Genomic DNA, 27,404 nt, shown 5'->3' on the forward strand with positions numbered 1-27,404 from the left:
ACATTAATGGCCTTTTTTCCTATTCTCTCTTATGGGCTGGCTAAACTAGTTCTTTTTCCCACGGTGAGATTCTCTTTTCATTCATTACTTCTCCACATAGCTGTGTACCTGCTCCCTGTTCACAGGTGTAAAAAACCCTTTTGTCTGGATAATTATCCAAACCCTTCCTGTGTCTCCTTCCATCACACACCCATAAGGATCTACCGTACGGGGCTTTGGTCTCCAGCATCGGTGTGTTCCTTCCGTCTTCATTGTGCATTCCAAAGTTTATTAAGGAGGGAAACAATTGCAAGGGTTTACCAGTGTAGTATGTTTGTGGATTGCTGGAGTTAAGATGGATCCTAAATGCCCCAGAGCAGCTGTGCCTACACCACCAGAGGCTAGCGTGTGCCTCGGGAAGGTGGTATACAATACGGGCCATTCTTAAAGAGCAAGTCACCCCCAAATCAACCTTTTTTGGCAGATAAACTGTATAAATTAGTGTCTAATCGTGCTGCAGACACGTGTGGTCAATAATTTTGCACTTTAGTGCATCTTAGTTAAAATAAAAATTTTCTGCCTAAAACTGTCAGTGATGTGCCGTCGTTAGGTGAAAACTACACTGCATTTGAATTTAAATCCGCCATCGCTATTGGCCAACAGGTTCACTATGACTTAAGCTGGTACATTATGATGTCACAATGTCGTGAGTCTGTTTGTATTTGTTAGCAGCTCCGCCCTCTCGGTCTGCCAGGCAACAGCATTTGTTGCATTTTTCAAACAGGAAGTGGGAGTGGGGTAAGACTCTGGTAGGGGGTGACTTGCTCTTTGAATCTAAAGCAGCGCTACATGTTTATACGAAAGCTAATCAAGTGCGACTATGAAGAATCCTTTAGCCCAGCAGCTTGCTGGAGAATCTGGGTCAGAAGATCTGCTGAGCAGCACTGAGCTGAGTGCAGGTTTGTCTCTGCTTTCCTCTTAATGACGTTAAATTTCCTACAGAAAGAGGGTCGGGACATGAAAGTCCTTCTAGAAGAAAGGAAGCATTAGAATGCTTGAATAAAGAAAAGCTTGCACAACAACGGTCTATACACAAACCTTTTATTTGGTTAAATAAAGCATTGATCCAATAAGAACAGGGATGGTGTGAAAAAAGGAGATGTGGGCGATACAGAGGTCTACAGGTGATCATTCACTCAAACAAACGGATGCAAATATTTAAAAGGGATTGTGATGATAGCTCTGCTTTTCTAAATCATCCGACATCAACTGCTTCTTACAGCAAACACAAAGTAAATAGTAAAAAATACATACAGACTCTACAGGCTCATTTATGCTCCCACGGAGAAGCTGGGTGTGAGCGACACACTGCCACTAAATGAAAATGGACTCGGAGGCGATAGAGAAACAATAAGAAGGGGAAATGATCTGTGTGTATTTACAGGACATACTCGAGCTCGTAGCGGACGTACACATTCTTCTCATCGTTGTAGACTTGTGGGTAATGAGCAATCAGGGCATCCTGAGAGCCGATGTAGATGGAGTTGTAAATCTTCCAGTAGACATCCCTCACCTTCCTGGCAGGGTGAAACAGGCCCTGTGCAGATCAAACAAAATGTAAATGTTGGGATTTCTCTGAGATGATTTGGAGGAAGAGTAGAATGTACAAAGTGTGCAGCTGTGTGTAGGCGGTGTGTCACAGGTTCAAAAATCACTTTACACATGTAAGCAGTTCATTTACCGAGCTTAAAGCTGCTATAGCGAATCTACATAACAAGCTAGGTTTCAAACGCAAACATGGTCACAGAACAGTCGTTCCTCCCTTGGTGAGATGCTTCTGCCAGAACTGGAAACCTGCGATTCCCGTGTGGTCAGAGGAAACGAGATGGTGCTAAACACCAGTCTAGGGCTGCAGTTACAGAATATTTCAGTATTGGAATATTGGTAACGCTTCCTTTTACAGTTCCCTAATTACTAAGTACATACATGGTAATTACATAGTAAGTAAAAGTGTATTATTGTTTCTGAGTTCTTAAACAGTTATTACCATGCAACTCAGACTTAATTCTAGTTTTTATTTTATTAATCTATCAAGTGACTACTGCTTTATACAATAACTACACCTTAGTACAATTATACGCTTTAATTACAAAATAACACACTTTAACTTACTGTGTAATTACCATGTAAGTACTTAGTAAGTAGGGGACTGTAAAAGGAAGTGTTACCACATTATTTTATCGAGCCCTCCATCGATTAATGGAATATTCTGTTTGACGACAGTTCAAGTGGAACGAGACAGTGGTCTGCTGCTAAGAATATGAAAATAAAACAACTAAGCTATAAAAGGCTCAATAATGTGTATTAAATTTGTGTTGTCTAGTTCCGTTTTTCCCCAGCTGATATTTATAATCTTCTTCTGCTTGTAGAGTTTAGTCATCCAAAACCAACGTGTTTTTCTGAACCCCACTTGATCACGATCATGCTACGCACTAGCTTAGCATTAGAAATTCTGCTCATAGTTCAACTCGATCCCAAACTTTGGGAGCGTTTCTGCCTTTGCTGATTATCCATTTCCCTCCACTGCACCTAGATTACCACATTGTACACTAGTAACATGTGTTCAGACTGTGGTGCGCACATTTAACGAAGCTTCGAATTAGTATAAAAAAAATAAATAAAAAAGAATTGAGGATTTCAATGAACTGAACCATTGAAAGATTCATGTAAGCCTATACCTGTCACCCTTTTCTAGGTCCAAATGCCTTTTGTTGTCCGTGACTTTAAATGGTGCTTTTTTCCTTTTTGGGACTCTGGTAGTTTGTCCTAAAGGTGAAGTGGTAGCAGCTGGCCGTTTCTCTTTCTCTGATATTAATGAGCGGAGAGCGTCTCACACCAGTGGTGTTCTGCTGCTAAATATGAGAGTGTGTGATGAGTGGAGGACCCAGGGAAGTGTGGCGGATTGGTGAGACCAACAACCAGATGGTCCAATAGTTGTTTTCAGTCTGAGCCGTGTTATTGGTGGAGGTTTTTAGACAAAAGACAGAACCGCTTTACCATTTTTAATGTCTACAATATATTTCTCGTTAAACTATGTTAGATCGTTGTTAAGAGACATGAATAAACCAACTTAAGTTTGAGTAAAGATTCTATGCATAGTTCTGTAACTGAAGCCCCTCCTCCTTACCTGTAAGCAGTACTGCAACATGCGGCAGGGTCCGATGGCGACTCTCAGCCCCTCCAGGGCACCCATGACAGCCTGGATGACATGAGGTGATGTCTCAAAGACGTTGGGCCACACGTAGTTTAGTAAATGGTTAAGAGAGTCCTCACAACCAAAACCGTAGACACCCAGAGACATGTGCTGAACCACAGCACTGGCGGTCTGTCTGTGGACCAGGTCCCTGCAGGGTGAAGAACAGAAACTGGTGAGATTGCAACTCCACAGTGAGGCCCTCAGCCGTCCCGGTTCTCTGATTAACTTTACATTCGTTTTCAGTGTTTCTATTAGCAACTACTTCTTTTCAGTAACATGAAACGTCACTGATCAGAATTCTAGAAAACAGATTTTGTTCCTCATACTTCTCAGAGTAACTTAAGTTCAAAGTAATGTCTAGTGTCTCAGAACAGAGCTGCTGCTGCGTGGCATTAAGCACTTCAGGATGAGGATCAGGCTCCAGCGCTGGATCAACCAGCTCCTAACCTTCAAACAATCATTAAGTTTTTCCCAGAACGCGGGGTCTTACCTGTCCATGAGAGCATCCTCCAGCAGTGGTGTGACAGCGTAGATGTAGTCTTTGCCCATTTCACCAATGTACTCAAACAGGAATGAGAGAGACTTGAGAACACCGTTTTGCACATTGAGCTCAGGCACTCTGTATTCATTCATCAACGCTGGCAGCACAGTGAAAGGAGAGCAGGTCTCTGCAACAATGGCAATGGCCACAGTCGTGCACACTCTGTTCTGACGCTCCTGAACCTTCAGGTTGTTGAGCAGAGTGGCCAACACGTCATGAGGCCTGCAAAGAGACGGGACCAAAGATCAGCCATGTTTGTTCATTTAGCAGACACTTTTGCCTGAAGACTAAATTGCATGTTGTGGGACTCAAATGCATCTCCAAAATTTCATGTTCTCACCCAATGGCTTTGGCGATGTAACCAAACGTGTTGACGGTGGCTCTGCGAATAGCTTTTTTGTGAGCTTTGAGTAGCTCCAGCAGTTCAAAGCAAATCCTCATCCACTCCCTGGCTGACACATATTCAGCTCCCCTTGAAAAACAATCAAGAAGCAATGAGACTCAGTGGTGGACCAGCTGCTCAAGCCTGAAACTCCACTGACCTGTCGGCGATCCTGCCCACCAGATCGATGCAGTTCTCCTGCACTTTCTCATGTCTGTTCTTTAGGATGGGGGTCAAACGTGGAAGCAAGTCTTTGATTGGGGGAGTCATCTTGTGCATACCTGCAAAAACATCAGTGCAAATGCATCATGTTCCACGGCCCAAACAGCAGCAACCAAACACCAAACACTGAGCTGGAAGGCAGTGAGTCTAGGGATGGGTACCTTTGACATTTGAATCGATTCGGTACTAATTCCCGGTACCTAGGAATCTCATCTCTTATGAAGGATGGGTACCGAAACGAGGCACCGTTTCAAATGACGGGAATCGGTGCTCAGTCGGTACTATGGAATTCGGTTGGTACCTTAAAAAGTACAGAATTCGGTACCCATCGCTAACAGTGACACACATTTCTCTAACGTGAATTTGTGTCTAATGAACCGGTTTGAATGAAAGAAAAAAAAAAGAAACCAAAAACTAGAACCAAATATGAACTTCTGGCTATGGCAGAAGTATTCCCAACATACCAATAACGTTAACGATGGCCTTCAGAGCTCCCAGGATGCTGCCCAGCACCTCCGGGTACTCCTCTCCCAGGTACTCGTACAGCACCACACCCAAGTGACCCATGAGTTTCTCCTGCAGAAACAGAAACAAGGGTCAGTCTGTGTGCCACGTCACATGTGGCTCTTTGATGTCCAGTGTAGCCCACCTCCTGACAAGTCTTCATCACCACTGCGGTGCGAGAGATGAGGTCTGCTGCCTGCTGACGAACTTTGGCTGACTTGTTGTTGAGACGCCACAAGACTGTACCGCAGATCTGAGGCAGGTATGGCTTGACACGCTTCCCGAGGGCATTCACAACCGTACCAAAACCATTCAGCATCACAGAGTCCTGCAGACAGAAATGGAGGTATTTAACTACTCATGTTTGGAAAGAAAACTTTCCCACGACGGCGCTTTGTCCTACCTCTGTGGTCTGTTCCTGGAAAGCGTACAGAATCCCATCAATCAGCTGCTCCTCCAGTTTGTGGTCGATGTCAGCTGCACCCAGGTTTCCCATGATCTTTTCAATAGTCTCCATCACCATCTTCCTGTACTGCTCTGCCTCATCCTTCAGGTCATCAACAATGCGAGAGATGATCTCCGCTGCTCCAACTTTGTTAGCCAGCTCCACAGTGGTGTCCACCAGCTGAAAAAAGGTCAAGTAAAGCTCTAATGATTTCACAAGTTCCAATGCTACCGATGCTAAACTGCAGAGAAACTTTGGCATCTGCTCTCAGACGAACTACATCTAGTTTACTACCACTCACTGACCTGTCTATAGTTGCGTCTGTCGAGAGCCATCCTGTGCTGCCAGAAGTGCTTAAAGAAAGGGGGAAGGATCTCGGTCTTGATGTAGTTAGCTTCCACACCATCAGTGCCACAGCACTGCTTCACCACCTAGGAGACAACAAAGCATCGTTAGAAATGCATTTAGACATCCTTCAGTTTTAGACTGTCCACGGTGAGTAGGGCTCAAGAAGGTGCTTTACAAATACATTCAGCACTTTTCATCTGGACCAATAGCCCTGCGACGAGCTCGACAGGCAATAATAAAGAACTGCTCATTACCTTGAGTACGATCTTCTTCATCTCCTCATCTGGAGACTGGAACTCTCTGATAAGGATCAGCATCACCTCCCTTGTGTAGTAGTTGGCATACTCAGCATCCATCAGTGGGATCAGGTACCCGATAGCTTTGAGGAAAGCAGCCAGACCCTGATGACCAAACAAGCAGTTTACACTCTGAACTTGTTCACAAGTTCTTGTTTGTAAATATTAACGTTGGATTTTTTTGTCTGCTGCTCCCAGTTGTGAGGGGTCTTCTACTGGACCTAAACTGGGAGCAGCAGCTCCTACTGGGAGATGATTTAGCAAGCAAGTATTCACACTGCAGCCACGAGCAGACTCAGTGCTGGGTGTTGATCTTGCAGAGGACTTTTGATACTCTCCTGAGTGAGCTTCTTACCTTTCCTCTGTGCTGCCGGATACCCTTCCACAGAGGCTTCAGCACCGAGTCAAAGGACTCGATACCGTAGGGTGTAGCAGCTTCAGCCAGGGCAGCTATGGCCAAAGCACTGATGGTCCTCACCTTCTGCTGCTCATCCACCAGACCTGATAATCAAAAGAACTCAATGATCAGTACCCGGTATGAGAAAAGAGTAATGTTCCTAAAAGAGCACGTCTAACAGAATCAAACAGGACTCTAAAACCCAAATGTAATAAGATGATAAACATGTAGAAAAATAAAATCTCACTGCTGCCTCCTCTACGTCTGTAGACTCTACGGCTGAAATGTAGTTTTTCCTCCAGAAAGAGGACCCGCTACAGCACCACTCGGTGGTGGTGCGAGTTCCTGAGCTAAACTTTCTCTAGAGAAATGGACATGTTTGACCCAAAACAAGCGTCACCTTTCAGATGTTTGCTCTGACCTCCACTAGAGCTGAAGCGTCAGATCCGGTAGTCGACGCACCACACCCACTTGTTGCATCCCCAGGAGTTTGTAAATAGAGGAGGAATCTGCCTGTTTTTCCTCTAGCTCGCCCTCTTCTTCGCCTTCACTAACATCTCCACCAAATACTGAAGACCCGGAACAATGTCCGTCTGCTACTAGATTCCTTTCCTGTTTTGCCCGCCTTCGTTTCACGGCAACGGACAACAACTTCCGGGGTCAGATGCGCTGCTTCGTGTCTACCGCAGATGTAGAAAATCACCGGGAGCGTTTCTCCCTTCATAAAGGAGCGTCTTTCAGACATTAGGAGAGCTGTTTTGGTGGTAGCAGTCTCTCCTCCATGCTGGTCTGTTTGCCGCTGGGTGTTTTTGGTTTATTTAAACTTGGTAACTTGAGCTTAACGTTGGTAAAGCTACTGTTAGCATTTTCGCTAACAGCTTCTTGCGTTTGGATAAGCCGTTACGTTTTGGTTTAGAGTTCATCGTTTTTGTGGTGTAGATCTCCCTTTTATTACATTTAGAGTGTTGTGGGTTTTTGGTTTAGTTTAAGATATCACCGTGAGTTTGGTTTAACCGCCCAGTTTAGAGTTTGGACCTTTGCAGATCCTTATTTTGGTCCAGAACCCTGTAATCTTTGCCCAGTGGGACATCCCTACTTATTTGTACTTTTGTTTTAATTCCCCACGGGCAGAATTAGTTTTATTATTCCCAACCTGTGGATGGAAAGATTTATGTTTTTTTGTAGTTGTAAAGAACCCTGATCATCATTTTAACTTTTAAATCCCGCTATTGTCCCTTCCTTTTTGCACACGAGCCAAACTCCCCAGGAAGGGTCATAACACCACTCGCCTCACACACATAAGTGACCAAAACAAAGCAGCATGGAGACACTCCTTCTCCAACCACCTCTCAGGCAGCAGGCTGCATTCCCAAGTTCTACACGTCACCAGAACATAACCAACCGCAACACAATAAAAGCAGTGTTATACAAAATGGAAGGTCTGTAGCGTTTATTCTATTACAGTAACAATTGATCAATTTCTTGGAGGAATTTATTAAGAGATTTTCTTGTTTTTATTAATTATGCAATAAGAAAATAATTACTAGATTAATTGTCTAAATCGGGGGTCGGCAACCCGCGGCTCTGGAGCCACATGTGGCTCTTCCATCCATCTGATGCGGCTCTCTATGCTTGTAAAATAATGAATGGATATTTAAATAAAATGCTTTATATTTTACTGCATTAATTTTACATCTGTAAGCTAATTCTAAATGTAAAGGTTGTCTGCGTAAACCTGAACAGGTCCAACCCAGTCTTACTGTGAGACCGGGTTGACGCGTCACGCTTGTGCGTAATCATAGGCACTTTCCGAGCTGAAGAGGATGTGAGATTCTGGGATTCTCCTCAGACAGGCTCCTGGATGTGTCGCCACATTGGAGACAGGAACAAGCGCTATTCAGCCAAAGTTTCATAATCAGGGAACATTTTCTAAGTGACAAGTCTCGCTTCAGTGGGAGGAATCTTCACGCATGCGCTCTGGTTCTGCGACGCGCTCCAAGCCCCTCTCCACATCTTCAGCTCGCTGTGTACCATACGTATGCGCTGACAGTGAGCTGCGCTGAGCAATGTCCAGCTCAGATGTTCAGATGGGAATCTTTTCTTGAGTGATTTAGCTACATCTGCGATGTGTGTAGAATAAAATGTCAGTTTGTCTGCATGCGTCGGGGTAATTCTTTCTATTCTTTCTCCGTCAAAATAAACGGTCAAATACGGGAACTGTCCGGTCAACACAACACAAGCCCTGCTTTTAACTGTTTTGTTTTCTTGTGAAAATTGTTGCAAAGAGATATAATTTAACTTGATTAACACCAGAGCCAGGCGCACTGCGTCGTTATCTCCGCTGCTGTAAATGAGGGAAAAACAAACTGATCGGATCCTTTTCTGACCTTCCCCACCTACAAAGTTTAATTACAACAATCAAACGTGACAGAGCCTGGATTTGTATTCTGAACAGTCTAAACATGTTGTAAAAAGAAACGTATGACAAAAGTGGCACCTGCTCAGTAAAACCAACAGGGTGAAAAATATCAAAATATTGTAGGCAGAGACGGGCTACAACTTCTGGATCCACTTTATATAAATCATTTTATTGATTATCTTTTTTATGAAAGATAACTTTGACGTACACGAGCGACCGGTACCGACTGCTGTCACCTGTTGTGATTGGTTAAGGCAGCGCTCTGCTGTCTGAGGGTAGGCCCCGCCCACAACGCCGCGGCTGCTGTGGCTCCCAGTGTTTTCTTTACTGTGGGAAACGGGTAATAATGGCTCTTTGATGGGAACAGGTTGTCGACCCCTGCTCTAGTCACTAGAATAGTTGACTATTCGATAAAAAATCGTCAGGATAATCGTTTTAAAAATAATCGTTTACCCCCAGCCCTAACCTCCACAGAAACTACTGCAGATCGTTATGGTTACCGTTTTGGTAAGAGGACTGTATTTACAGAGTTCCAGAACCTCACAAGGCGCTTGACAACAGTCTTTCACCTAAATCTCAGGGTTAGTTTAAAAGGTTATGCTTGCTGATTTATAAGGTTGTATCTGATCCTTTTCACCCAATGTGATGGAACGTCCCCACTAATAATAATAATGTCATTTATAAAGGATTAAACCTTTTCTTTTTTACTCAGTGTAAAACACACCGAGTCATGGCTTTAACGCGATCACCTGTAACAGAACGTGATTGGTGCTTTAAAAGATTTGTGGATGAGGGTCCGACTGACCGTGTTCGATAATCTCCACCAAGCTACGCAGATGAGGCAGAATGGCGCAGCCCATCAGGATGGCGATCTGCTGTACTATCTTGATGCCCGTGTGTCGCGCCTGCCACGACTTCTTGCTTTTGCACACAGCTTTGAGGAAGGGCAGGAGGGAGGGGATACCAAGAGCCGAGGCCACCACCGCGAAGGCTCGAGCAGTCGTGTTTCTGACATACTCATCCATGTTGTCAATATCAGGTCGCATTGTGGAAATCATTGTAGCCAAACCAGCAGCCTTAAAAACATGAGAAAAACAAGTTCACAGGTTACTCTGATTACCACTGAAAGCCCAAACACAGCATCAGTCAGCAGAACAAACACTTTATAACTATGACTGTGCACTCATGCTGAAGTATTTAACAGATGCTGCTTCTTTGCAGAGGAACTGTAACCAACGGGTGCAGGTTGAGAACAGACTAGGCATTAAGGTCAGGTCTGCATGCTCTCATGTTGGTATCAATCTGGCGAACAACTAGCCCTGATCAGACCACAAACTGGTCAACCAGGCGAGAAAGGTTCGCGTCATTTCTCTGTTACATCAACAAAAGCAAATGGCAGCTAAACAATACCTTCGCTAAATTAGAGATGATCTCTCTGCCTTCAACTCGAGCATAGTAGTCCTCATCAATGAGCAGAGGCTCAATCACCACGAGAATCTGAAGAGAAAAGCTCAGGTTAGAGCGCCAACATCCATAGAGACAAATGCACGTCTCCGCAGTGAACCCACCTTGTGCACATACGGCCGAACCAGGTCATCCAGTTTGTAGAGAATCCTGTCGATAACTTTCACCAGCAGGTGGCGCTCCTGGTCTTCCAAGGTAGGCGACATGAGCAGCGGCAGGATCTGATTGAACAGGGGACCAGCTCCAAACTCACGGGCTTTGTCTGTGATTTGACGCAGAGCCGCCTGATAAAGAAAAGAGACGCGTCAGATAAAAGCCTCACAAACACACAGAAGTACTTTGGTTTAGCGGTTGCACCAACTGCCTGCTGAAGCAGACCTTTTCTCTGCTACGTGGAACAAACTGGCACCTGCTGATCTTTTTATTTGCACTTTGTGAAAAAAAAATACTAGCTGTAGTTTATAAACCTAAACAAACGAACATCACTATACAGAAGGTCACAGCAAAAAGTCTGTGGGGGTCAAAGGTCACTGTCCGATTTGTTGTTAGACGCAAAAGCATCAGGACAACAAGAACCAGTAGGCATTTCCCTCTGGTGTTCACCAATAAATGGACATTTGTTTAAGTAGTGTGCTGCTTGTGCACGCGCGAGGGAATGAGCTGAGGCGTAACGAAAGTGAAACAAGGAAAAGCTGTGTGTAGCCAGAGTAAATAAAAGATATGGGAGCACATCATGTCTGCACTGCTCCATGCTAAAGCATGAGGGCAGGTATCTTTACAACAGGGAGATGATGGGATGAGCCTGAAACTGCTCCCAGGTCAGCAGCTGAGCTTAAGGACATAACTCCTGGGGAGGAGCAGATATGCATTCAGGTTCAACCACAGGTACCTTTATCGTCTCACGGATTAGCAACAACAAGCTCCAACAGAACAAACACCAACACTAACCTTCCTCATGGGAGGGGTTCCATTTTTTATCTTCAGCAGCAGCTTCATGATCTTTCTTTCCTTCTGCTCCTCAGGGCTCAGCGTCGACTCGTCCACCTCAACCTAATGGGACCACAGCGGGGTGCAGGCACATTTAGCTCCAGACATGACGTGCTAGTGTGACTGCTCTAGAACCTGTACAGATGCACGGCTCACCAGCAGTTTGTCAAAGTACTGGATGTCATCTGGTTTGAGGAAGGGCAGGTTTCCTGAGGGCTGGTCGTTCATCTGTTTGGTGGTGCGGTCCTCGGCCTGCATGTGGAAGCCCGTCATACCCCCAATAGGAGTGGGAGTGGCTGACAGCTTACGGGCCGGAGTACGGATCGGGACGTAGCCTGCTGGAGGAGGCAAGACCTGCGGACAGAGCGAACAAAAGGTCAAATGGAAAATGAGTCTTTTTTTTTACTCAACGTGTTAAAACTAGAAAATGAAGCATTAAAGCATCACACCTTGTATCCCTCTGGAAACATGGCATCGAGCTCGTCGTCGGTAAGAGGCCGGTTCCTCTCATCAATCTCTCTCTCCCATCTCCATGCTTGGAGCTGCTCAGGAGTCATGCTCATCAGATGCCCTGAGGAGAACATCAGCTCAGTCTGTGCAACAAGAGCCCCAAGACAACAGGTTCAACAACACGAGTTATTACCAGGTGTTGGTGTAGCCATGTTCATTGCTGGTGTTCCCAGTGGCGTTTTTCCTGGAGTCAGTAGTGGGGTTGAAGATCCCATCTGACTGGCGGGGGTTTCGTCCCACCGAGACTTCCTCTTACTGGCTCCTGGGGTTGGGGTCTCACCCACCGACTCTTCTCCTCTGTCTGTTCGCGGGGTTTCGGCCCAGCCACTCCCGTGTCCTGGCGTCTCCCTCTCTGTCTTTGGGGTTTCATCCCAGCGGTTCTTGCGAACACTTCCTGTGGCTCCACCATGACCAGGTGTGGCATGACCAGGTGTGTCTCTGCCAGGAGTGGCAGCACCAGCGGGGGTGTGGCTGGGAGTAGGGTCCCACATACGGGTACTGGGAGTGGCTCCTGGGGTTTCACTGCCTTTGGGGCGACCAGGAGTTTCATCCCACCGGCTGTTTGATGGTGTGTGTGCAGGGGTGTGTCCTGGAGTCTGACCGCAACAAAAACAATCTATGAATTAAAACACTTGTTCTGAAACATCACCCAAGGGTTCCCACCAGTCAAACCCAGTGGCTCACCTCGGCACTGGCGTCAGCTTGGTCCCAGCTGGAGATCTTTTTGGGTGTGGCGTTGGATGGGGTCTGGTCAGCTGTCTGGTCCCAGCGACGCTTGCGTTTAGCTTGAGCAGCAGCAGAGCCATTAACAGCTTTCAGATCCCCTGATTTGGCCTTCTCTGCCAACTGCTGACGAATCTCTCTCTGCAAACAGAAACACGCCACGGTCAGGATTAATGTAGACTGTGTGTAAAAACACAGCAGCTTTCTGTTCACTGAACATCCAACAATTGCTTCCTTTCAGTCTATTCACTCCGTACACACACATCCTGAGCTCTCACGCTCTTGCTTGGTCCGACTGAAGACACCTTCATTCACGCCTTTAGGATACATCATCTGTGACATAGGAGGCAGGCTCCGCCTTCAGCTCGTATGGTCTGTCCCTCGCTGATGCATGCCCAGAAACCCAAAACCTTGTGCTACCTAGCTGCTGCTGGTTCGCACTGCCTCTTTTGATCCTCTAATCAGAGCTAGCTTAACGGCTCACGTTGGGAGTCAGCTCGCTGCCTGTTGGTTAGCATGCCTGCCCACCAGGCGCTAGTTTTGCTGCTATCATATCATCTGCTTTTATAGCCAAGCAAAAAGCAGCAGCTCAGAAGGATGGCTTCTTCATGAACAGGCTCTTGGGACAGGCTACTGTCTGACAGCAGAACCTCCTGTGCTCCGGCACTAGAGCCGCTGGGTGGACCGCATGGATTCTAAGAACAGTTTAGCCAAGGCACAACACCTTCTCACCCTGCCTCAGCTCTAACTGGGCCCTCAGGACAAAGGCGACCAGGTGGACATCAGTCTGGGAGGTCAGTTTGTCCAGGGATGAGCATTTTTCATTGGATTCGACCACCTACACTGCCCAGTGCACCAGGACGGGTTCTCTTTGAGTGTTCTTGCTACTTGGCTTTCTATAGAAATCTCAGTTTGTCACTTTAGGTTGAACATTACAGACTAATACCATCTGGACACCAGATAACAGAATTTTACCTCCTCTTTAGACAGGTTCTGCTCCATCATGACGTCCACATATGACCTGACCTGGATCTTAGGGTCCGGAGTTTTGCCCCCTGCGCGAAAGAGCACCAACAAGAACAAAGAAGACACATCAGAATACAGAAATCCAAGCTACAATACACAGAAAGCTCAATCACAAAGGCTAACTGTTTACTTTTTTCCTGCTAAGTTTAAGTTTTAAAACAAACTCCTACTGTATTACATACATAAATATACAGTTTGTTACATAGAATCATAGCAGTCTAATGAAAAGCAAGCAGATACATAAAGAGCTGAGGTTGTGGTGCTTTAAGTGGATTAAGAAGTATAGCCATCACTGATGCAGGGCTCCTGGGCTGTGCTCCTCAGAATACGTACACTTTCAGTGCCAAGGGTCCATCTGCAGTCAGACTTCAACCGGCAGAAAAGAAGCCTAGAAAATTTCTCTTTACCATTAGTAACACTTTGGAAAAGGGTTTTAAGTCACACACAACAGTATACCACCTGTGTAGTAACGATTCCCAACGCTCAAAAGCACAATGCATCTTCTTGGGGCACAACCACTAAAATAGGAATAATTTCATCTAGTTCTGGAGTGCACTTTCCCCAAACGTTTATTTTAGCTGAAAGGTTGAGATTTCCAGGTTAGGTTTTGTAAAGTAAACTACATTCCAATATAAATCTGCATAAACAAGCATGAATAGATGCTACAGAGAAAACGTCTGTTGCACTGACAGCACAGATCATGATCTTTTCTTATTTAGATCTCAACTTCCTTGCAAGTACAAAAGTAAAAACATGTAATCATGAGACTGTATTTTTGATGATAGGAAATAAAAGAGGCTCTTTAGGTTTAGGATTACGGTAGCTGTGCTGCATCCCACCCCCAAACAAGCAGCCAGTGGGCCCTGACCAAACTGACAAGTGCACTGTGTTCCCCATAACCTACACAGGATGAGTTGCTGCACCCTTAACAGAGTGCAGTACAGGACTGGCAAAGCAGTACTGCTGTAGGAGAGAAATTAAGGACAGTTAGTATGGGCCTGTGGTATTTTGGCACACAACTTTTCTTTGATAACATATTTCTATTTTACAGAGAGAGCTGTAAAATAAAAATATATTTACACAACAACTATGTACAAAGAGCTCTCTCTACATGCAGGTTTCAGATAAACCCTGGAGCTGTCAGCCTATCTCAGCTGTTATCATCAAGGGAAGTAAAGAGGCAAGTACCACTAAAGCATACGCCTTCTGGGCATTGCCACTGGTGGGTTACTTCCAGCAGCAGAAAATTACAACAAGCTACAGATGTTTAAATGTTGTTTAAAGTAAAAATTATTCAGCTAGCCTACTCAGCCCGGAGGCTGCAGATTATTTCAAATCTAACGAGCTAGCAGGTGACAAACGCAGCGCCAGACACTAAAGTGTGATCATTTACAACAGGGTTCCTGAGGGCTTTTATGAAGCCCAAATCCACCAAGTTTCTGTGACTCTAAAATGCTGATCACATCTTCATGCCTCTGATTATTTATCCTTCTCAGTCTGCCTGAGGATCTACAGCTGCTGTGCCTAGTATGAAAAAGCACAGTGCATCAGCAGGCCAGTTGAACCATAACTAAGTCATATTTTTATGTTTGCCGTCAAGGATCTGCCAACCCTTCGACCTACACACAACCCATCTGCAACCCACGCATGTTAGGACACACCCAACAACCTCTCCCACTCAACAGGATGGTTAACCCTACAATGGTTTTCAGCACAAATCCAGACTTCCCAATGAGCCCACACTGACGTTTGTAGAAAAATTGTAAAACAATGAGGAAAAATGTTTTTTTTGGCCACAGAGGATTTACCACAGGGAAGGTATCAAGTCTGGGAGGCAATCTATTGCACTGTGGTCGAAGGGTTCAAAAATAAAGCTAGAAACACTCATGGGGTGGCATCTTAACAACAGTAACAATGGGGGAAAGTGGAACTAGGACAAAAAATAAGACAATTTTTACCATCTGCAAAAGGGTCAAGACGCTCAGGTGAGATGATCCTCTGTCTGCGTCGGCCTTTGTAATCATCCTCCCGCTCTGCAATCTTCTGTGGACGATGCTCAGCAAACGGGTCGTACTATAAATCCAAAAACCAAGCAGATTTTAGGTTAATGTCTGTATGTAAAAACATTTTCTAGACAATGTTAAAAAGTTTATATCTGTGACAATTTAAATGAACACATACTTGCTCATCTGACTGAGGAATGGCGTTGAGTATCGCTACTGGAGCGTGGTAACCTTGTTTCTTTTGTCCCAACAAGCTTGTTGATGTATCCTCATCATCGTCCTGTGGAAGAAAGGAGAAACACGAGTCTAGTCAAGTCCTGCTAATCCAGCAAGACTCTCCTAGCTCATACACAAAACACAAACACATAGGAGTACTCAAACTCCACAAAAAAGCTTGACTCAAGTCTAATAAAAACTTACATCCTCTTGCTCATTGGCGGCGATAGAGGTGACATAACCAGCAAAACGGCTGTCACTGCCTCCGTAGATCTCCTGGTCATAAAAGCCAGTGGAGTCCAATCCCACCCCCTGATCTCCATTGTCCACCAGGGAGGCCTTCATCCCCTGGATCTCGAGGATCTGGGCCTCGATATCTGAAACGAACAAGAACAAACAGGATAAGATACATTCCTCCCAGGAATTCTAATGAACCTAAATCTGGGCAGGCACATCAGGCATCAAACAGGAGATAATGAATGGTAGAATAATTGGCTAATCTCTATCCGCCCCATGCTAAACTTTTCTCAGTTTAGAAAAAGTTTAGAAAGGTGATATCTACGCATGCGTCATCTGATACGCTTGTACCAATGTTCAGTAAAACGTTTTGATTCTTGATATTGTTGGAAGGCGGCATTCTTGATAACGAAACATTAACATGGTCATAATAAAGGCCAAACAAAATACATTTAAAAAATGGCCTAAAGGTTCCAGATGGGATTCGAATAAATAACGTAGCACTTTTCGTAACGTTAATTTAAAGTTACAACCCCCGATAGTACACTTATCTCAGAAGCAGCTTTTAACCTCATCTGCAAACAGGTTTTTCTTTATTACAGCCGCGATGTTTACCCACACAATCTACGCGATTCCTTACCGGTGGTTGGGCTTTGTAGCATGGGGATGGTGTTAAAAGTGCTAGTTGCGTCATACGACGGCCAAAATCACGTATTATTATCCGAACAAAAACACATGATTAAGACAATAGAGCACAGTACAACACTTAATTGCGATTAACTAAAACTCATTAGTACGTCTAATATCATTTGCTGAAGTGTATACATCGTCAAAAGGAAGACAGTCTAAGCTAACAAGCTAGCAGCAGCGCTAGCAGCAGCGCCATTATGTAAACGGCCCGCGTTGTGTCGCCGCAGCAGGCCTGCTACTTCTCCCCTTTAAAACCATACATTCATACAGGAATACGCGCTGTCCACATTATAGTTACATAGTAAAAACATGTCTCGACACAACAACACAAACAAAACAATAAAATATAGAACTGATATGAGATTTCTCCAATAATCTACCTTCGTGGGTTTTGGCGATCTTCGCCATTTTGATGGTGGTTGTTGAAGACTAACACCGGAAGTGTGTTTATTCACTGTTCTTCTTCTTCCTCTTCTTCTTCTGAGTTTTACGGTGGTTGGTAAGCAACTTTAAGGTGCATTACCGACACTTACTGGGCCTGGACCGGGAAACTAACCACCAACAAATCCCAAAAGAATCCCCCTTACCAACAGCTACAAAAAACCCGAAACAATAATAATAATAAAATAGAACAATAGAATAGAACAGAATAAAATAGAACATTCTAGAATAGAAAAGAATAGAATAGACGTTAAGAAAGCAAGAAAGCAGGAAAGCAAGAAAGAAAGAAAGAAAGCAGGAAAGCAAGAAAGAAAGAAAGAAAGAAAGAAAGAAAGAAAGAAAGAAAGAAAGAAAAAGAAAGAAAGAAAGTTATCTTTTGTATAGAGCCTCTCAAGATAAACATTATGAGGCACTTCAAAAGAACAAAACATTCAAAATACAAAAAATCTTCAAAAAGTCATTAAAAATATGATGAAAATTAGAAAAAATAAATTACATTCCGATCACGATGGGGAACTCATGTCACTTCCTGGGCACCACCATCACCCAAGACCTCAAGTGGGAGCCCACCATCACCTCTATCATAAAAAGGCCCAGCAGGATGAACTTACCGAGGCAGCCGAACAAATTCAACCTGCCAGCACAGTTGATGAGGCAGTTCCACACCGTAGTCATTGAGTCCATCCTCACTTCAATCACTGTGTGGTACACTGGAGCTACCATCAGGAACAAGAAGAAGCTGCAGCATGTTGTGTGATCTGCTGAGAAGGTGTTCCTGAAGTGCCGGGTGATTACAACGCCAAGCTTCACAAAACCCAAAATCCTTTATACATTATCAGCTGACTGACAAATATGAAAGTTTGAGCATCTGTTAGATTTGTCTAAGTCAGGATTAGGGACCTGGTTGAAATCCCCTCCTACCATGTGTGAGAGTGAGCTGAAAGTGTTGTAAAAACCTGTCCTCAGTGTTTGGACCAAACATTAGCAATACTTAATTTTATATTTCTTAATGTAATTGTAAATCTTCCATCTGGATCTGAAACAGTTTCCTTACGTGTAAAATGTAACGTCTATAAAATAATTTCAGCAGGGATGAGTAATAAGTGGAGGGTTGCAAAGAGAAAACAGAATGCAGCATAAAAGGAATGAAAATCCTGATACTTCTAAATCTGTTGTTATGAACGTAATTTGGTCTATCAAAGTTGGAAAACTATTCTCTCAAATGTTTAATATTTATTAGTTTATGTGTGTTAAGTGTAATGTGGTAAGGACAAAGGACTAGCAAACATCCAACCATTCTCTTCCGCTTATCTAGAGTCGAGTCGCGGGGGCAACAACCTAAGACGAGAAGCCCAGACTTCCCTCTTCCCACCCACTTGGACCAGCTCTTCCGGGGGAATCCCAAGGCATTCCCTGGCCAGGTGAGACATAGTCCCTCCAGCGTGTCCTGGGTCTTCCTTTAAGTCTCCTCCTGGTTGGACGTGCCCAGAAAACCTCACCAGGGAGGCGTCCAGGAGGCATCCTAACCAGATGCCCGAGCCACCTCAACTGGCTCCTCTCAACGTGGAGGAGCAGCGGGTCTACTCTGAGCCCCTCCCGGATGACCAAGCTTTTCACCCTATCTCTAAGAGAGAGCCCAGAAACTCTTTCGGTCACTACCCAAAGCTTGTGACCATAGGTGAGGGTAGGAATGTAGATCGACCTGTAAATCGGGAGCTTTGCCTACTGGCTCAGCTCTCTTTTCACCTCGACAGATCAGTACAACACCCGCATTACTGCAGATTCAGCAACAATCCGCCAGTCGATATCGCGCTCCAGTTTTCCCTCACTCGTGAACAAGACCCAGAGATACTTAAACTCCTCCACCTGGGGCAGGATCTCATCCCTGACCCGTAGAAGGCATTCTACCTTTTTCCGACTCAAGTCCATGGTCTCGGATTTAGAGGAGCTGATTCTCATCCCAGCTGCTTCACACTTGGCCGTGAATCGCTCCAGCCAGAGATTGTGTTCTGATGAAGCCAACAGGATGACATTCTCTGCAAAAAGCAGAGACTCAATCCTTGGGCCACCAAAGCAGATCCCCTCCACACCTTGGCTGTGCCTAGAAATCTAAAAGTTATGAACAGAATCGGTGATAAAATTGAGCCTTGGTGGAGTCCAACTCTCACTGGAAACAAGCTCGACTTACCGTTGGCAATGCGGATCAAGCTCTGACACCGGCCCTACAGGGACCTATCAGAGGGCCTGGTACCCAATAGGGAGCCTAAGTCATGCCCATACTTCCAGTCCATGGGTCCTCAGAAGAACAAAAAAATGAATGCAAGTCAATGGAGCTAAAAACGCTATTTTCTAATTCCGCTTGTTATGTGACACGAATTTCACATATGATGTCCGTGAATTTTAAAAACGCATTTTGATACCAAGAAAGCACTTATTTTCGAACAGGTGGAAACATTTTAGGTTTTGTGTGAAAATAAGTCCAGGACTACAAATGCGCATCATGAAAGTGATGCCATCAAACCAGACACGGAGAAAACTGAGGGAAAATGGCTGTAAAATAAGCAAACTTCAAAATCCTTCCTTCAGGAGGAAAGAACCACCATTTATCTGGCCATGTGTTAAGTAGCAGCTATGCTAGGGGAGAGGAAATTATGTGATGACATCATATATGAGACGTGCTGACATCTGATTTGTATTCATGCCAACTACCAATGTTTACAAGCTGATTAATCTCAAAGTACATGACTGGCGTGGTCGAAACACCCATCATTAGTTTTCATTGAAATTGCAGTACAACATATGCGATTCAGCGCATAAAGCAAAGCGGATTAGCCCCGTTGATTTGCACTCATTTTTTGTTCTTCCGGGGACCCATGAGCCGACAGAAAACGGAGACTTAGGCTCCCTCTATTCCCACAGTACCCAACACAGGGCCCACTAAGGGATGCGGTCAAACGCCTTCTCCAAATCCACAAAACACGTGTAGATTGGTTGGGTGAACTCCCACGCACCCTCCAGGACCCTCCTAAGGGTACAGAGCTGGTCCAGTGTTCCACTGCATGGACGAAACCACATTGTTCCTCCTGAATCCGAGTTTTGACAATCTGATGGACCCTCCTCTTGTCATGTTGTGGGCAAGCCGTTTAACCCAGGACATGAAGAACCACACGACAAAACAGGTAAGTAAAATAGTAAAATTATTTATTAACCGAGAAGGAAAACTAAAGGCGCTGCTCCAGAAAAACAGGAACAGGACGGGACTGGATTCTAAAACGAAAGAATGAACAATTGTGAAACTTGTGCCAGAACCAGATGACCAAGAGAATAATCCATTTCTGGGTAGAATTGTTCTTACGGTCATAGACCAGGGCTTGGCGGTGGTGGACTGGGTGAAGATCAGTTGAGGAGAGGCAAGAGGACCGATGACTGAAGAGGAGGTGGTCAGGAGATGGTTGTATGAGTCCAGGGTGTAGGTTGGCAGGCAGGCGAGCGATGGAGAGTGGAGGCCAGAGGATCCTGAACGGCGGGACGAGGAATACAACTCAAGGCGTGGTTAGAGGATGCGAGGCCAGATACTGGAACAAGAACACACAGGATTTCATAGGACAAGTTCGCAGGAATTTCAGGAGATATACTGGGCTAGAAGCTACCCTTGGTGAGAGTATCAACCAGCACTGGAGTTGTGTCACACCGCTCCTTAAATCCCCTGGCCCTCTGATTAGCAGGATCAGGATCAGCTGGAGCTCGTTGCCACGCCCACCTGCAACACAAACAGCTGACTGCCAGGTCTCCTCTCCTGCTGATTGAGGCAGACCGTGACACCTCTCCAGGACCCCTAAATAGACCTTACCTGTACTTGCAACACACTCTGTGGTCCCCCTTTTTTTAAATAGGGGGACCCCCCCCCCCAGTCTGCCAGTCCAGTGGATCTGCCTCTGATCACGCAATATTGCAGAGCGGCGTCAGTCATCCCAGCCCTATGACATCCAGAGCCTTAAGGACCTGGGCGGATTTCATCCACCCCGGAGCCTTACCACTGAGGAGCTTTTTGACCACCTCAGTGACCTCAGCCCCAGAGATAGCAGAGTCCAGCCAAAAGTCCCCAAGCTCTGCTTCCTCACTGGAAGACGGCATTGACATTGACAAGGTCTTCGAAGTATTGCACCCACCGATCCACAACTTCCCAAGTAGAGGTCAGCAGCACACCATCCCCACTATAAATAGTGTTGGTAGTGCACTGCTTTCCCCTCCTGAGGTGCTGGATGGTGGACCAGAATCTCCTCAAAGCCACGTGGAATTCTTGCTCCATGGTCTCCCCAAACTCCTCCCATGCCCGTTTTTTTTCCTCCGCGACCACCCGGGCTGCACTAGCAAACATTATGTCTTTTTAAAAAGATCTAAAAACAGAAATACACCAATATCCATAAGATAATTCAACAAACATTAACTTGGTGTATTATGCCCACAAAGATACTGTTATCTGAGCACTCTGATATTTCCTGTCCAAACGCAGACTAGAATTGAACCTGAGCCACATGGTGATAACTGTTTAAGAACTCAGAAAAAATAATACACTTTAACTTACTATGTAATCACTATGTAAGTACTTAGTAATTAGGAGACTGTAAAAGGAAGTGTTACCAATACTTCTCTACATTTATTTTACGTATATGCAGACATCATACATACACCGAATAACAACAACAGCAATAAAAAAATATTGATAATAATAATAAAAATCACTTATGTGCACCTTTCACACCCAGTTGTTATAGATTAGAAAAAACATGATGGCATGTAACTTTTTTCAATGATTTCTTGTTTTCACAGGTAGAATTTTAAAAAACATTTTGCTTTGAAAAAGAAAAACAAAGAAAGAAAATTAAAATACGCCTACGGTAGCATAAGGTTACATGAATAACTTTAAGTTAATCAGTTTCCATTGAAGTAATAAAATACGTGGGAAATTAAATTACTGCTTTTTTACTGAATTTTTTTACTGAATTTCCCTCTGGGATTAATAAAGTGTTTTTGAATTCGAATTGAATTTAATTGAATTGAAATGAGCCCCTTTGAACCGCAGTTCCAAGATGCGCACTAAAACGTCAGCTAACAGCTGTTTTTGTACCAATGCAGACATCATTAACTGCAGTAGAAGGTGGGAAACGCACCAGCGTAGCGTATGGGTATGCGTAGTTTTAAAAACAGCCTGTGAACCTGCGCGTGAGGACCACGGTGAGGACACAGAAACCGAAGCCAACATCTCGTGACTGCTCTGCGCGCGCACAAGCGCGTGCTCAGACGTCAGTATTCGGTTGATGAGCATTCGGACTAGCCAATGAATACTCACACTGGAAGTCAATCGACCAATTGCAGGCATGAAAAGAAGTGACGTAAGCGTGGCCAGCATACCAAAGCTGTCTTCCAGTGAATTTGTAGCAACCAACGAAAGAAGAAACCGTCAAAAGAGAAGATGGCGAGGGGTGGTCGCAGCTTGAGGAGAGTAGCAGATTACCTGAAGCAGTTACCAACCACAGCCAGCTGGGAAATAAAGAACAGGAACGCCGTCAGGTACAGAAGTTACCTTTTTACTGTCGACCAAACCTGAGAGATGAATAAAAACACCCACAGGCATCAACCAAGATATTTACAAGGGCTGTACCGAAATGTTCCGGTTACATTAGTTAACGGACGAATTGTTCGGTGTTGTATTATTTAAATGCTTCAGGATTAAACCCGTCGCACACTTTACGTCCCTGACCCGCTTTGGACTTGGTTTGATTACAGGGAACTTGTGTTTTGAAAGGTTAAAACCCAGGGGCGTAGCTTACCGTAGAGCAGAGTGGGGCCCAGCTCTGAATTACCTAAACCAGTCTGATGATATCTAGCTAGGTTTGGTATGACATGAGTTATGTGTATGCACATGATGTATGTTCTGTATTTAAGTTGTGTTACTTCTGCTAAAACACAATTAATACCAGGAGTTTAACTGGCACAGTATAATGTGGTCATACATAAATAGTAGCTACTATTTATGAATGACCACATTCTGAAATATTACCTTTACTGTACTAGTACAGTAATAGCTATAATAGATAGTATTTTAAAGAAAAATGTCAGTAAAGAAAAATGTCAGTAAAGTTGCAATTGGTGATAAAAATAGAGTTAAGTGTGAGATTTTTTTCTGGAACTTTTTGCCAAATTGCTTGAAATGCTATTCACATACCAGTGGCAACCCAAAAATTCAATGTTTTGTCAGAAGAAAAAAGAAAAGAAACATTTTGATCACCTCTGAAACGTACAAGATTGCAGAAATTCATCCAATCCAGCGCTGGTCCCCCTTGTAAACGATTGGAGTATGACCCGTCCATCAAATTACTCCTCTGAACGTCTCACCCTGCTGCACATAACACCATCTGAGCTCTAAAACCTTGTTCTGGGCCGAGCAGCCAAACAGAAAGTGAAACCAGAGCTAAGCTACCTTGTGTCATGGATTGAATGTCCTGTTTGGTTTGCAAATGTCATTTTAAGGAGTAGCTTTACATGTTCTGTTTAGAGTCAGATGCTGTTCTTGTTGGGAAATGTTTAGGTGACAGAGTTATTGTCTTAGAATGCTAGACTAGAAATCTAGACAGACAGTAGCACAACCAAAAGGTCTTTCCTCTGCATGTCAGTCTAGCCACGCACCATTAGAGTCCCAGCTGCCCTCTATCGATTTGGTGGGCATGATATTACTGGCACTGAGCAACAAAGCAAAGATGATCAACTTTGAATAATTTAGACTTTTGACTCAAGAGCAGATAGAGGTACTTAAGCCTTTTATTTAGAAAAAGGCTGTATTTGGCATGGTGGACTACTTCGTTGGTTAACAGTGTTATCAGTAGTGGTGAGTTCGGCACGTTGTTTGTTTTCCAATAGCATGTAGAGACCGTTTGAAAGACAACCATATATCCCACCCCACAACTGAACTTTGTTCATGGGTGGTGGCCAGACTATATATTCACGGATATAGGACAGCTTGCCATGCTATGGGAATGCAGCTAACTCTCAGCTCTGTTGGTAATGCAAGAATGAGTGTGTAAAGCCGGGCGTGCACTGTGCGACTTTTTCACTTTTTTGAGCCGATTTTCCACTCGTGCGAGAATCCACGAGATCGGGGCGAGTTTTGCGCCGAGCGTGGTGTAGTATACAGGGGGTTATGAGAGGCGATTAACACCATGTGACCAGCTACCGATCAGCAATCGTGAGCTCGCACAAACTTCTGGCGTGTTTGAAATTTTGCTCGTTCCTCGTGAGGGTATCGCCCTGTTGAAGCGGCGCTGCAAGCAGCTGCGACCCAAAAAGTACCAGAACCGCTCACGGCGCATGCGCAATCCTGCATCAACACCGCTCGCCCGCTATTTCCCTAATAACTCACGTTGTTCGTTTTTGTTTCTACATGTTTTTTTTTTACTCACAAAGATTGTCAAGAAAGCGTGTTTGTCGTGTTCATGTCAAATTAAACTGGTCACTGTCACGCGAGGGTACACAGGAATAAACCCAAATGCAGGAGACAGGATGACCAGATCCGATACTGATTACTTTTAATAACAAAAAGTCACCACATAAGTGGGAAAAGGACTTCACGGGTAATACAAAACAAAACTACCACAGACTCGAAACAAAGCTATGCTCTGAACACCAGAAACTCTTCACAACAACGCCACACCATGCACAGGAAGCAGCTGCTTAAATACATGGTGTGGCAATCAGGAAATTGCAGTCAGCTGTGGCATTCCCCGATGCTCCAAAGAGGGGCAGGAACAGCAGGAAGAGCCACAGCCAACCTACACAGAGAAAGAAAAACACGCATTACAACAATCAGGAGGAGTAACCCATAACATAACCCCCCTCACAAGGTCCGGCTTCCAGACGGACGACGAGGCTGATCAGGGTTGTCCCGGTGAAAACGGGTGATCAGGTCACGGCACAGGACGTGGCGTTCGGGGACCCACTGGCGGTCCGCCGGGCCATAACCCTCCCAATCCACCAGGTACTGGATGCCCCCGACCCACCCTCCGAGAGGCCAGGAGCTTGTTCACCTTGAAGACCGGGCCACCTTCCACAAGGCGAGGAGCAGGTGGAGCCGCAGGGGGCGGATGCAAGGGGCTAGTCACAAAGGGCTTAAGCTTGCTCACGTGGAAAACAGGGTGGATCCGCAGGGAGCGAGGAAGGTCCAACCTGACCGCCACCGGGTTGATGACCCTGGACACTGAATAGGGGCCGATGTACCGAGGAAGGAGCTTTCTCAAACCCCCTTTCAATGGCACATCTGTCGAGGCAAGCCAAACCTTGTCTCCCACCTTGTAGTCGGGTGCGGCTGATCTCCGACGGTTCGCCACTGCGGTGAACCGTTCCTGATTCTGGACCAGACGAGAGCGGTAATCCACCCAAGTGCGCCGACAGCGTCGTACAAACGCGGCGGGGCCGGAGGCCGATGCAGACCTCTCCTGATGGGGGAAAAGTGGGGGCTGATAACCATAGGCAGCCTGAAAAGGGGAGAAACCGGTAGAGTTCACAAGAGAATTATGGGAATATTCTGCCCAAGGGAGCTGTGAGGACCAGGTCGGGGGGTTCTTAGAGCACATAGCTCGTAGGGTGGTCTCCAAGTCCTGATTAAACCGCTCCACTTGCCCGTTGGTCTGAGGATGGAAACCAGAACTTAAACTGACCGTTATCCCGAGGAGCTTGCAGAATTCCCTCCAGAATGCTGCCACGAACTGTGGACCCCGATCAGAGGTAATGTTCTCAGGAAGCCCGTGCAGTCGAAACACATGTCGTGCCACTATCTCGGCCAGTTGTTTTGCCGAAGGCAGTTTCTGTAGGGGCACAGCATGAACCAACTTCGAAAACCTGTCCACGATAGTCAGAATGACAGTGTTACCTCTTGAACGGGGCAGACCCGTGATGAAGTCCATGGCTATGTGGGACCATGGTCTTGAGGGGATAGGTAAAGGCTGTAGGAGACCTGCAGCAGGGGTTCTGGGCACTTTAGCACTGGCACACACAGGGCACGAGGAGACGAAAGCTCGTATGTCAGAGGACATGGTGGGCCACCAGAAACGCTGAGCCACCAGGAAGGCAGTCCTTGTCATCCCGGGATGGCAAGCCAGGCGTGACGAGTGCCCCCACTTCAGCACCGTGGGGCGTAGACTCGAAGGTACAAACAAGCAGTTAGGGGGGCATCCATCAGGGATTGGGACCGTGCCTGACACTGCAGACTTGACCCTATGTTCCAAGGCCCAGCGGTTAGCCCCAAGTACCAGGACAGGAGGAACGATGGTGGTGGTACCCGGGACCTCTGTCGACCTGCAGTCCTGCTGATATTGTCGGGACAAGGCGTCAGGTTTGATGTTTTTGCTGCCAGGGCGATAAGAGAGGGTGAAGTTGAAACGGTCAAAAAACAGAGCCCACCGGGCTTGGCGTGGATTAAGTCGCTTAGCCGTGCGAATGTACTCTAGGTTCTTGTGGTCTGTCCACACCAGAAAAGGCTGTCTTGCACCCTCCAGCCAGTGGCGCCATTCATCAAGGGCTAGCTTAACAGCTAGCAATTCTCTGTTCCCTATGTCGTAGTTTCTCTCTGCAGGATTGAGCTTGCAGGAGAAATACGCGCAGGGATGAACTTTGTTATCAGACGCTCTCTGTGACAACACGGCCCCCACCCCAGACTCAGACGCATCGACCTCCACAATAAACTGTTTGGAGGGGTCAGGCTGTGTCAGGATAGGAGCCGTAGAGAAACGTCTTTTAAGCTCAGTAAAAGCCCTATTGGCTCCAACGTCCCAGACAAAACGTACCTGAGCTGAGGTGAGTTTATGGAGAGGTGCAGCCACGCCACTGAACCCTTTGATGAAACGTCTGTAGAAGTTAGCAAACCCCAAGAAGCGCTGGAGTTGCTTACGATCCGCGGGGACAGGCCAATCGAGAACAGCTTGTACCTTAGCCTCGTCCATCTGCACTGAACCAGGAGAAACCACATGCCCAAGGAACTTGGTTTGTGTTGTGTGGAACTCACATTTCTCCGCCTTGCAGAACAGCTGGTTCTCGAGAAGACGCTGCAATACGGCTCTGACGTGCTGCACATGAGTGTCTCGGTCTGGGGAAAATATCAAGATATCATCCAAATAAACAAACACAAATTTGTTGATCATGTCCTTGAGAACGTCATTTATGAGGCATTGGAAAACTGCGGGCGCATTGGTGAGACCAAACGGCATGACCAAATACTCAAAATGGCCATTGGGAGTATTGAAAGCAGTCTTCCACTCATCTCCCTCAC

General features: G+C 45.5%; 2 protein-coding genes and 1 long non-coding RNA gene across 6 annotated transcripts in view; 1 reads left to right on the plus strand and 2 right to left on the minus strand.

The window, feature by feature from the left end:
* Positions 1-1,063: 1,063 nt before the first annotated feature.
* On the minus strand, positions 1,064-17,269 carry sf3b1 (splicing factor 3b, subunit 1). 4 transcript variants are annotated; one of them, XM_015965769.3, is made up of 24 exons: positions 17,026-17,269; positions 15,923-16,095; positions 15,681-15,782; positions 15,458-15,572; positions 13,449-13,528; positions 12,435-12,614; positions 11,884-12,346; positions 11,690-11,811; positions 11,397-11,594; positions 11,202-11,303; positions 10,358-10,537; positions 10,200-10,286; positions 9,595-9,865; positions 6,329-6,474; positions 5,932-6,078; positions 5,635-5,760; positions 5,288-5,509; positions 5,030-5,212; positions 4,845-4,956; positions 4,319-4,439; positions 4,117-4,248; positions 3,726-3,998; positions 3,167-3,383; positions 1,064-1,576 (listed from the first exon to the last, which is right to left on the minus strand). In XM_015965769.3, exons 1-24 carry the CDS (start codon positions 17,051-17,053, stop codon positions 1,418-1,420), a joined length of 3,939 nt encoding a protein of 1,312 aa, XP_015821255.1. In that variant the 5' UTR covers positions 17,054-17,269; the 3' UTR covers positions 1,064-1,417. The 4 variants fall into 4 exon arrangements, 3 of the variants coding, with proteins under 3 accessions (XP_015821255.1, XP_015821256.1, XP_054602541.1); XM_015965770.3 differs by lacking the exons at positions 15,458-15,572; positions 15,681-15,782; positions 15,923-16,095; positions 17,026-17,269 and adding an exon at positions 13,833-14,006; XR_008564379.2 differs by lacking the exons at positions 1,064-1,576; positions 3,167-3,383; positions 3,726-3,998; ... (13 more) ...; positions 11,690-11,811; positions 11,884-12,346 and adding an exon at positions 13,833-13,887 and having other exon boundaries at positions 12,442-12,614.
* Positions 17,270-20,270: 3,001 nt separating this feature from the next.
* LOC139062640 (uncharacterized) lies at positions 20,271-20,560 on the minus strand. Its single transcript, XR_011516211.1, has 2 exons — positions 20,442-20,560; positions 20,271-20,353 (listed from the first exon to the last, which is right to left on the minus strand). It is a non-coding gene; the product is annotated as an uncharacterized lncRNA (long non-coding RNA).
* A 1,929-nt stretch (positions 20,561-22,489) lies between these two features.
* Positions 22,490-27,404, plus strand: part of coq10b (coenzyme Q10B) — a 41,657-nt gene continuing 36,742 nt past the window's right edge. The window contains exon 1 of the mRNA XM_015965768.3: positions 22,490-22,657. Coding sequence (XP_015821254.1) covers positions 22,560-22,657 — 98 coding nt within the window. The 5' untranslated portion in view covers positions 22,490-22,559. The remainder of the gene's footprint in view (positions 22,658-27,404) is intronic.

Source organism: Nothobranchius furzeri, chromosome 14 (assembly GCF_043380555.1).
Source record: "Nothobranchius furzeri strain GRZ-AD chromosome 14, NfurGRZ-RIMD1, whole genome shotgun sequence".
Taxonomy (NCBI): domain Eukaryota; kingdom Metazoa; phylum Chordata; class Actinopteri; order Cyprinodontiformes; family Nothobranchiidae; genus Nothobranchius; species Nothobranchius furzeri.

Bases quoted from the DNA above. Each gene is read 5' to 3' on its own strand.
- sf3b1 (XM_015965769.3), bottom strand. From the start codon at position 17,053: ATGGCGAAGATCGCCAAAACCCACGAAG. The intron at 10,538-11,201 runs GTTAGTGTTGGT...TTTCTTTATCAG, and splicing joins GAACCCCTCCCATGAGGAAG to GCGGCTCTGCGTCAAATCAC. The intron at 4,249-4,318 runs GTCAGTGGAGTT...TTGTTTTTCAAG, and splicing joins GTGGGCAGGATCGCCGACAG to GGGAGCTGAATATGTGTCAG.